The sequence below is a fragment of the Trematosphaeria pertusa genome (genome assembly GCF_010094035.1).
Source record: "Trematosphaeria pertusa strain CBS 122368 unplaced genomic scaffold BU26scaffold_13, whole genome shotgun sequence".
Classification (NCBI taxonomy): domain Eukaryota; kingdom Fungi; phylum Ascomycota; class Dothideomycetes; order Pleosporales; family Trematosphaeriaceae; genus Trematosphaeria; species Trematosphaeria pertusa.
The window spans coordinates 802,814-813,232 of record NW_022987224.1 but is presented as its reverse complement, the minus strand read 5'-3'; the positions used below and the strand labels follow the sequence as shown (position 1 = coordinate 813,232).

Here is a 10,419-nt window from a genome sequence, read left to right as displayed (position 1 = left end):
CTATAAATAGAAAATAGCCTTTATTACCTAATTTAGACTCTTTAAATTACTAGTTATGCTATTTAGCCTCTATAATACGCTAGCCTTATTCTAGAACTATATTAACTATACGCTTTATAATCTTCTAAACCGTACGTATACTACGTACCTTAACAATATTCTTATCTACTCTACGAATAAAAAGAAATACTAATAATACGTCTAAGACGTAGTCTAATAGCTTATTAACGCAGACCTCTAAATTAATATTAAGAAGTGTAAATTTAAGGTTACTAAAACAAAATACCTTAGTCTTATTATCTCTCTAGAGAGAATCTATATAGATCTAGAGAAGGTCTAGACTATTTATATATAGATAACGCCTCTATACCTAAAAGACTTATAGAAGTTTCTTAGCTTCTCTAACTTTTATTAATATTTTATTTAAGACTTTTCTAAGATATATTAACTACTAAATAAGCTGCTACGTAAAGATACGCTATAAATCTAGATAGACAAGCATACGTAAGCCTTTAAGACTCTAAAGATATTATTTATAACAGCTTTAGTACTAGTAATATACAACTATACAAAGAAGACAATTCTTAAAATAGACGCCTCTAACTAGGCGTTAGAGAGCGTACTCTTATAGTATAATAATACTAGCGTACTCTGCTCTATTACGTACTTTTTAAGTAAGTATAGCGCTACTAAGTGTAACTATAAGATCTATAATAAAGAACTTCTTACTATTATAAAGTTCTTAGAGAAGTAGCGCTCTAAGTTATAAGAGACTACTAAACTATTTAAGATTATTATAGATTATAAGAATCTTAAATACTTTACTATAATAAAGGTACTCTTCTAGAGATAGGTCTACTAGTCTAAATTTCTCTTATAATTTAACTTCTGTATTATATATTACCTAGAGAGCAAAGTAGTTAGACTAGACGCGTTAAGCTATATACTAGGCAACTAACCTATAAAGAATAACCTTACTAATAACTACGTTAAAAACTAGATACAGATAATACTACTACTAGAAAGATTTAATAAGAAGGTTCTTGTAAAGCTTCTTTAAGATACTCTACTAGACGTAGCAGTACTTATTCTACTAGCTATAGATAAACTAATTAATAACCTATTATAGACTACATATAAGATATTAGACCTAGTATAGAAAATAATTACTACGCTAGAGAACCTATTAGTAAAGCGCTAGCTAAAATACCTTCGAAGACTTCTCTAGGTCTCTATACTTAATTATAGAGTCTAATAAAACTATATTTAGTATAGAGATTATATGTTTATACTACTAAATAATAAACTATATATATAGATCTTATACTATATCTATAATACTAGCTCTGCTAGCTACTCTAGATAGGTTAAAACTATAGACCTTATCTACTATAACTACTAGTAGCTATAAATCTCTTATAATATTAAGACTTATATATAAGTCTACGCTATATACGTAAGAATAAAAGTATCTAGACTCTTACTCTAGAGCTTCTTAAAACTACTACTAGTTCTATTCTAGGTATAGTCTAATATATTAGTTAACTATATTACTCTACTATCTAAGTATAAGTTATATAGTCGAAAATACAAATATATTCTTATAGTAGTCTACTAACTTATAAAAATACGCTATCTTATTTCTATAATAAGAATTAATATAGAAGAGCTAACTAATATATTTATTTTACAAATCTATTTTGTCTATAGCTACTCTAATAACGTTATTTCTAATTATAGTATATAGTTTATCTTCTAGTTCTAAATATAGCTTTCTACTTACTTAGAAGTTACACTTAAGCGCTTATTCTTATTCTACCTAGAGATAGATAGATAAATAGAGCAAGTTAATAACTCTATTAAGGTATATCTCTAGGCGTTTATAAACTTCTACTAAGATAATTAGGTCTAATAGCTACTACTTACAGAGTTTATAATAAATAATATTATGTCTAAAACTATAGAAGTATCTCTATTTTTTGCAAACTATAGCTTCTATTTAAGATTAGAAGTTAAGCTAGCGTAACTAGTACTACTAAACCTATTAGCCGTATAAAAACGTAAGTTTTTTAGAGCTAATAATATAGCTAATTATTTTAGCCGCATTCTATTCTAGCTAAAAGTACTAGCTATCTAGTCTATTACTTAGTATAAACGCTATATAAATAAGAGACGTAAGAACGTACTATAATTTATAATAGAAGACCTCGTCTATATTAATACGCGTAATATAAAGACGAATAGACCTATAAAAAAGAGAGATAATAAGCTTATAGAACTATATAAGGTACTAAAGGTTTATAACTAATTATGTATACTAGAACTCCTACTACGTATATAAATTTTTCTAGTATTCTATAACTTACTACTCTGTCTCTAGCACGCTTCCGTAAGCCTTCTAGGTTAATAGGTAATTAATAAAGCAGAGTTACGCTATCTCTATAAAAGAGTTCTTAAAAGAGAGAATAGAATAGAAGAACTTACTAAAAAGTAGAAGTTTAATATAATATTAGACTACTATAATAAGTAACTAGAACTATAGTACCTTATTAAGTAGAAGAACTATACTATAATATAGTAACTAGCGTTAGATCTAAAGAGTTAGAATAATACGTTACTAAGGTTCTATACCTAGCACCTAGGTAAGCTAGGTCTACCGCGATAAGTAAAAAGGCTATAGACGCTAGTTAGTCTAAATTTTTTATTATTTTATAAGCTATCTAAGACGTATAGCTATTTAGAAGGGGGGTACTATTATAGTACTAACCTGTCTACGTAGCTACGTAACCTTAGCTATCTTAGCGCCTTAGCGTAGTAGATATCTTCTCTACGCCTTCGTGCCTTTATAGCTTAATATTATACAACTTATTATATACTTTAAATTCTTATTTCTTATCTACGCTATAATATATATTAACTATAAACTTTCTTCTATAGTATATTATAGAGAGCTATAGCGCGCTATAAGCTTAGCTCTAGATTCTATTAAATAGTCTAGAGCGTAAGCTATATCTAGAATTTGTCTAAAGTTAATTAGGCGTTTATAGAGAGCGTTATAATAGAGATAGTAGTATTTAGTAGAGGCTTAGTATTTTTAGGTTGTTTAATAGAGTAACTAGTTTAATAGTAAAGTATATTATTCTTTATAGTATATTATATCTTATAGAAAAGTTATACTAAGATATATTACGTAATTAAAAAGCTATACGTATTTAACTAACTTTTAAGAAAAAAATCTAGTTTACTTCTAGTAAGTACTATTATATCTCTATAATAATATATAAAACTTATAGTATATAGTATTTATAACATAATAAAGGTTTCTAGAAAACTTTTATAGAGCTAGCTCTTCTAGGTATAGCGTAATAAGAGATAGAAGTTTAAAAAATTCTTTTTAGAGCTTTCTTCTCTAACTATATATAGATATTAATAATCTAGCTATATAAAGCTATATATTATAAGCTTATATATATTATAAGGTTTCTAGATATTTAGAAGTAATAATTTTAAGATAGTTTTAGTATAGTTCTATCTTTTTCTACTATACTATAAAAAGATTTTACTTTTAAATAACTACTTAAAGCTACTATATTATTAGTTAATAAGCTCTATATAGTTTAGGTATACTATAATTTATAAAATTATAAGTTTATATAGCTAGATTAACTAATATATATATAGTTAGAAGAGAAAACTCTAAAGAAGATATTTTTCTAACTTCTATCTCTTATTATACTATACCTAGAAGAGCTAGCTCTATAAAAGTTTTCTAGAAACCTTTATTACGTTATAGATACTATATACTACAAGTTTTATATATTATTATAGAGATATAATAGTACTTACTAGAAGTAAACTAGATTTTTTTCTTAAAAGTTAGTTAAATACGTATAGCTTTTTAATTACGAAATATATCTTAGTGTAACTTTACTATAAGGTGTAATATACTATAGAGAATATATATATAAATTTTTATAGAAAAATATTAAGGTTTCGCTTAGTTATTTAAGAAAAACGGGTTAATTTTCGTTAATTTTCGTTGCTAAGAGAAGGTAACTAGCTCGCTTGTGTAACTAGCTTGCTTATAAAGTACGTTAAGTAGAAAGCTTCTATATTAGTTAACTAAGGTTTAGCATAAAGCTAGTATAAGCTTCTTCTTATTATAACAAGAAACTATAGTTAATTTAGAAACAGTACGTAATATAAGTAGGTTTACGATACAGAGCGGCCAGGGTTTAAGGGGACGGGCACGGAAGAGGCGCGAACGCCGACGTTGGCTTGGCGGGCAGCGCAAACGCCCGCCGTGGAGACTTTCCTCCAATTCTACGTTCCCACTTCTCCAGATTCCGTCACGTCCAATTGTGGTCCCCCGTGAACTACAAGACTGTCGGTGGGCATGTCTGCGGCTGGCTGCTAGCTCATTTAGAAACCTGCACAACAACGTTAGTTCTTTGTCCATTCTTGCACCAATAGCGCCGGAGAGACACTTACAGTCTGCTTGGACTCGTCCTCAGGAACATGGCCATCGTTGAGCTTGAAGTTGCCCTCCCAAGCTTCGACGGAGTAGTGCATGCTGCGGTCGCCGGCGCTCGGATGGGTCATGTTGCTACATTCGGTCAGTAGTTGCACACATCGTTTGGCTCGACGGCGACGTACCAGATGCGAATCTCAGTGACCTTATTCAGGACGTCGTCCCCAAAGACCTTGCCGGCAGCGACGCGCTTGCCGACCATATCAGCAGCTGCGTTCTTCAGCTTCAGCTGGATCGCGCCACCAAGGCGGGTGTAGCCGGGGCCACTCTCAGAAAGGGTGATGTTGACCATGCGCCCCTTGACGAGCGTGGTTCCAAGACGAGTGGCGCCAGACATTTTCGTGGATATCAAGGGAGATCGGTGGTAAATTCTGAACAATGAACAAGAGCTTGGATAGCAGTATAAGTGAGTAGAAGGCTTGATTGTTTGCTGTTCGATCGGATGCTGACTTGGAGGACAAAAACGACGACTTGGATTCCGAATTTATACGGCATTGCAGCGCCAGCAGAAACGTCAAGTGTTTCGCATTTCAAATGCACCCGCCGGTGGTCGGACTGGCAGGAAGACAGCAGGGATGGAAGTGGGCAAATATCGACCAACCATTCAACTTTTCATGCATGTTTATACTCTTTCGCGCCTCGCGTCAGGCTTCGGTGAGGCACAGCAAAGTGAGGCACAGCAAATGTTGGGGGCTGTTGGAGAAATATGCTGCTGCCTAGACCGCGGTCGCAAGAAGCGCCAGCCTCAACGTCACAAAAATACCTCACTCAAAGTGCGGTTTACTCCCATGTTCTACCCAACCATCGGCCGTTTCCTAAAAGAAAGCCTCATCCAATTGTAGCAACGTGACTACCAAAGATTGCGATATTGTCTACCTATGATCAGGACGAAGAGGAGAGCTGCCCCTGCTAGCATGTGTGGGGATTTCCTTAAGCAATCTGCATCTCGCCGGACGTTTATTTGCTCAGTGCAACGTGCTGAAGTGCCTTGAACTCCTTCGACGTGAGCACCTGCTCCGCTGACAAGCGGGTCTGGAAGTTTGGTGCAAGTAAAATCTGGAGGAGAGCATTGACCTCAGGCATGGTGCCCAGTCTCCACAAGACCTCCCTAAGAGGCCGTGCTGGGACATGCATGCTCCCGTCATCGTCATCTTCAGGCTGCGTGAGAAGTGCTCGACCCAGCTCGTACATCGACTTTATATCACTACCAGCCGGCGGATCGACCGTCTGTTCATTCTCCGTCTCCACCAGCTTGATCATCTTGGCAATGCACCATGCGTCCGCAAAGATGGGCGGTTTGACGTCATGTGGGCCAAGGACTCCTGGTTGAAGCCACGAGATGATTGTGGATCCCACAGAATACACGTCCGACACGTGGCGACAGCCATATCCAGCCCAGACCTCGGGAGCGCGCATGGCCAGCGGCTGCATTTGCACCTGATTAAAGCCATCTGGTTGACCTGGAGAATTGTAGGTTCAGTATGTATATCCCATAGGGTTTGGAACGTTGGATACTTACAGAGGCCCATGTCTGAGATCTTAACTATTGGCTTTTGTCCGTCGACGTTAGAGCAGAGTACATTATCGGGCTTACAATCTGCGGTAGGAGTCAGTTTCTCGGGTTGAGACAGGGGAATTTCCAGCCGCTTAGGCTTGATTGGTCTTCCAGACTTACCCGTCCAGACATTTTTTGTGAGACCAATGTCTTTTACGCCTCCTAACATGCCTTCGAAGAGCGCGGCCATGAAGACAGGATTATTCTTGTACTTAGCCGGATTAAGTGCGCTTAGCGGCACGTCGAGATATTCCAGTACGAGACAGTAGGGATTGGACTGCACTGCTTCTTCAAAGGCAGCGGTGTCGTCAGGGAAGCCATTTTCGCTTATGTCCCGATTGATCTCGTCCCGATTGATCTCGTCGTACAGAGACCGGATGTGGCGGCTCTGATAGATTGGTCGCTTATCGAATGCCTCGCGCTCTCTTCTAAGCCATCTTTGCCTTTTGGCCGTGGCGGTTTTAATAATGGCCCTAAAAGACCACGCATTAGACACTGGCATTCTCTGATAGTACGCAGCATACTTACCACTTCGCCGGCCTTTGGTATCTGGAGTTGTTAAGGATTTCGGCTTTCCAGACTGTAGAGAGAACAGTCTGGTTTAGCTGAAGCCGTTCCACGAGTTTGTAGGTATATTTGCCGCCGGTAAGGAATTTGCCGACGCTGAACGACATTAGTGTCCAACGGATCTGCTATCACTAGTACGTTGTCAAGTGTGACAGTGATTATTGGAAAGAGGGTGCTTCGTCGGCGAAACAATAAAATGTTGACAACAGTAAGGGTGTTAAGAGCCCACAAGGCCTCAAGAGCCAGGTAGGTATCCGGATAAATGTTCTTCCGGCTGCTTAGTCGTTCCACTTCAGAAACACCACCACACACACCATCCTCCCCCACCATAACACCCATACCCACCTACCCATTACCCCGTAGAACCTCCCCCACCCCCCACAATGACCTAGGGCGCCATCAAAAAGTCCAAACCCACTTCCAAAAAGTACTTCCCACCCTTCCCTCCCCTTCCCCCTCCCACATATTCCCCCAACTAACACCCTCCCCAGACCCTCCTAAAAAGTGCAGCGTGGCTCCCGCATCATCAAGCCGAAAAAGCATCCCTCATCTCGCAAAACAAAATCAAGCATAAGCGCACCAAGGGGCTGACGGGCAAGACGGAGAAAATGCTCGCGGCGAAGGCGGGGCATTTGGAGATGTTGAAGGGCGGGAAGAGGGAGAAGAGGATTGAGAAGGAGGGGGTGAAGAAGGCTTGATCTGAGGATTTTGACGTTATATGGGAGGTTGAGGAAAGGGTTGCTTGGAGAAAATACGGGTGGGTTGCACTCGTCGGTATGCGCGAGAGGGACGAGATATCACGATGGCAATTTTAGAGAGGGGATGAGGAGGGAGCGATTGCTACGCGCGAGATGGTTAGGAGGGCGAACGCGGGAGGTTCACTGAACAGGAAGGCTTGGAGCGAACAATCCATAAGAGAGGAACGGCATTCGAGCGGAATGTTCTCCAATGAGCTCTAAACGCCTACTAGAGGTACTAAGAATACAAAACAAACATGGCTCAAAGAACACCAGAACGAGCGACTTCCCCACCACCGGCTTCAACAACCGCCTCCCGAGCTTTACCCCGTCCGAGGCCACCCTCGCCAACACCCATTCGGCGCGCAACGTATCGCTGGGCCACAATACTAACACTAAGACTAATCATCTCCTCCATCCACTCAGCAACCCATTCGCGAGGGTCAACGCCGCCATCGTGTATAATTTGCTAGATCTCAGCAGGCACCTGCGCCTCCTCGCCCGCAGCCTCCGTCGCGGCCGGTGCATCTAGCCATTGCACCCACTTCGCCAGGAATGACTGGCTGAGCGCCTTGTAGCTGATGCCATAGATCGGGTCGTGTAGGTAGATGGCGAATACAACCAACTCATCTTCCTCTTTCTGGTCTTCCACTCCGCCTTCCTTCTCCTCTGATGACTGTGATGCAGCGAATAGATATTGCGGCGCGGTATAGCTAATTGCTTGGATAGCGAGGAAGATGTCGCTACTTCGGACGGGGTTCGACTCGCTCAGGACCTCGGTCGCGTGCTTGGCTGCTTCTTCAACGCCCCCTCTTGCTGAGAAGAACTCATTCGCGTATGCCTCTGCACTGACCCTTGCCAGCTTTGTGCCTTCGACTAGCCCTTTGACAACGCTTAGGTCGCGCTTGTCTGTATGACGCCACCACGGTCCGTCGTTCCACCCACTGCCACCCCCTCTGTAGCCGTCTACCGAAGTACGTTGTGTTGACTCTGAACCGCGCTGGATGACGAGCAGATCGCCTCCCTCTACCTGTGACATGACTTGCGAGAACGTCTGGTAGATGATTGGGTCGAGTGAGGGGTAGCCGATCAGGTCGTGTGTGATGTGGATCTGTAGACGCTCGTGCTGTGAGATGGGAGGGGCGAGGGTCTAGAGGATGTTGGAGAAGGTCGGCATGGCACGCTTCTGTAGCTCACCACCTATATCATATTAGTTCAGACCTGGCATCGTAGAGGTGGCAGGCGTACTAATGCCGCGTAGAGCTTCGACATCCAGGTTACCGCGCACCTGCTCCGCCCAGCGTTGTGCCTCCTTATTCTTTTGAATCTCTGCATACGCAGCTTCGGCGCGCTTTCGGGCGGCATCAGCAGTTGCAGTTGCTGTAGAGAGCAGCCCTCCCCACCAGGAGCCTCCGGCCTGCTTTGGCTCTGACGCTGGCTTGGCAGGCTCTTCTTGCGTGGGGGCAAAGCTCTGGTGGAACGACCGCGCGCTCTCTCCAGACTTCCTCGGTGCTTGAGCATTGTCTTCGCTGGTGCGCGCTGAGCCGCTGGAGGACGGGGTCACGACGCCCGCTCGGCGAGGGTTGCTCGAGGTGGTGGACGCTGAGGACAGCTTGGGTGTGTTTGGGCGGCTCGACGGTTTGGGGGCTTCGGGCCGCTGGAACTTCTCCAAAGCCTCCAGCTCCTCCAGCTGCTTAAGCGCATCAAGATCCTTCTTTGAACTCGGACGGGGAGCTTTGCTGGCTTTGGCGGTCTTGGGCGGGGGTGCCGCTGGCTCCTCCGCACCCATCATCTCGAGCTCGGCGAGCTGTTCCTCGACCGTCTTCTCAGCCATGGGGAGAGTAACAGCGACAGTGACAGTGACAGCGTGAAAAAGAAAGGCAGGATCGGCGGGGGACGTAATTGTATTGTGTCGATAGTAGAAGCTATTGTGGCGTGACGCGAACAGCTCGAGGCAACTGCTCATATGCTGCGGCTAAAGGTGCTGAACCACTTGCCATGTCGATTGGAATCGCAGGGTCGAAGCGCTTATATGTGTTGCCGCCGAATTTGAAGTGGAGGGTTGACTAGTGGAAGTCAGGATACGAGTCCGCGGGAAGCCAACAAAAACGCCAAGCCTACGCAACGCTGAGGCACCTACATGGCACTAGTCCAAATCCGTTCCGGCACTAACATGGCCACTCCCATCGTCCCTCCTGGCCTGCAACGACAGAAGAAGCGAAAAACAGTTATTCGAGTCTTAATTTAATTAAGAGAATATTATAATATACTTTATTACTAAAAGTCTTATATTACTAAAAGCCTTATATTACTAAAAGCTCTACAATTTCTTAGCAAGAAAAATTAACGAAAATTAACTTATTTTTCTTAAATAACTAAGTAAAACCTTAATATTTTTCTATAAAACTTTATATATATATTCTTTATAGAATATTATATCTTATACTAAAGTTATACTAAGATATATTACGTAATTAAAAAGCTATACGTATTTAACTATCTTTTAAAAAAAATCTAGTTTACTTCTAGTTAGTACTATTATATCTATATAATAATATATAAAACTTATAGTATATAGTATCTATAATATACTAAAGATTTCTAGAAAATTTCTATAGCGCTAGCTCTTCTAGATATAGCGTAATAAGAGATAGAAGTTTATAAAAAGTCTTTCTAGAGTTTTCTTCTCTAACTATAATATACTAAAGATTTCTAGAAAGTTTCTATAGTACTAGCTCTTCTAGATATAGTATAATAAGAGATAGAAGTTTATAAGAAGTCTTTCTAGAGTTTTTTTCTCTAACTATAATATACTTTATAAATAAACGTACTATATAAATAAATAACCTATAATTTCTTAGTAAGAAAAATTAACGAAAATTAATCTATTTTTCTTAAATAACTAAGTAAAACCTTAATAGTTTTCTATAAAAATTTATATATATATTCTCTATAGTATATTATATATTATATTAAAGTTATACTAAAATAGATTACGTAATTAAAAAGCTATACGTATTTAACTAACT

General features: G+C 40.1%; 4 protein-coding genes across 4 annotated transcripts; 1 reads left to right on the top strand and 3 right to left on the bottom strand.

Moving 5' to 3' along the window:
- Positions 1-4,443: 4,443 nt before the first annotated feature.
- Positions 4,444-4,868, bottom strand: BU26DRAFT_433788 (uncharacterized protein; the record flags this gene model as incomplete). The annotated part of the gene is made up of 2 exons (XM_033824043.1): positions 4,444-4,606; positions 4,657-4,868. The coding sequence occupies 2 exons, from the start codon at positions 4,866-4,868 to the stop codon at positions 4,444-4,446; spliced, it is 375 nt and encodes a 124-aa protein (XP_033680159.1).
- Positions 4,869-5,316: 448 nt separating this feature from the next.
- On the bottom strand, positions 5,317-6,858 carry BU26DRAFT_462958 (uncharacterized protein). The gene is made up of 4 exons (XM_033825109.1): positions 6,615-6,858; positions 6,207-6,559; positions 6,051-6,128; positions 5,317-5,991 (listed from the first exon to the last, which is right to left on the bottom strand). Exons 1-4 carry the CDS (start codon positions 6,758-6,760, stop codon positions 5,489-5,491), a joined length of 1,080 nt encoding a protein of 359 aa, XP_033680158.1. The 5' UTR covers positions 6,761-6,858; the 3' UTR covers positions 5,317-5,488.
- A 102-nt stretch (positions 6,859-6,960) lies between these two features.
- On the top strand, positions 6,961-7,605 carry BU26DRAFT_77616 (uncharacterized protein; the record flags this gene model as incomplete). Its single annotated transcript, XM_033836329.1, has 2 exons — positions 6,961-7,080; positions 7,145-7,605. Coding segments are annotated over 2 exons (327 nt in total), but the record flags the coding sequence as incomplete, so codon positions are not given.
- BU26DRAFT_77605 (uncharacterized protein) lies at positions 7,544-9,605 on the bottom strand. Its single transcript, XM_033836328.1, has 4 exons — positions 9,531-9,605; positions 8,679-9,456; positions 8,588-8,590; positions 7,544-8,540 (listed from the first exon to the last, which is right to left on the bottom strand). The coding sequence occupies exons 2-4, from the start codon at positions 9,354-9,356 to the stop codon at positions 7,860-7,862; spliced, it is 1,362 nt and encodes a 453-aa protein (XP_033680156.1). The 5' UTR covers positions 9,357-9,456; positions 9,531-9,605; the 3' UTR covers positions 7,544-7,859.
- Positions 9,606-10,419: the final 814 nt, after the last annotated feature.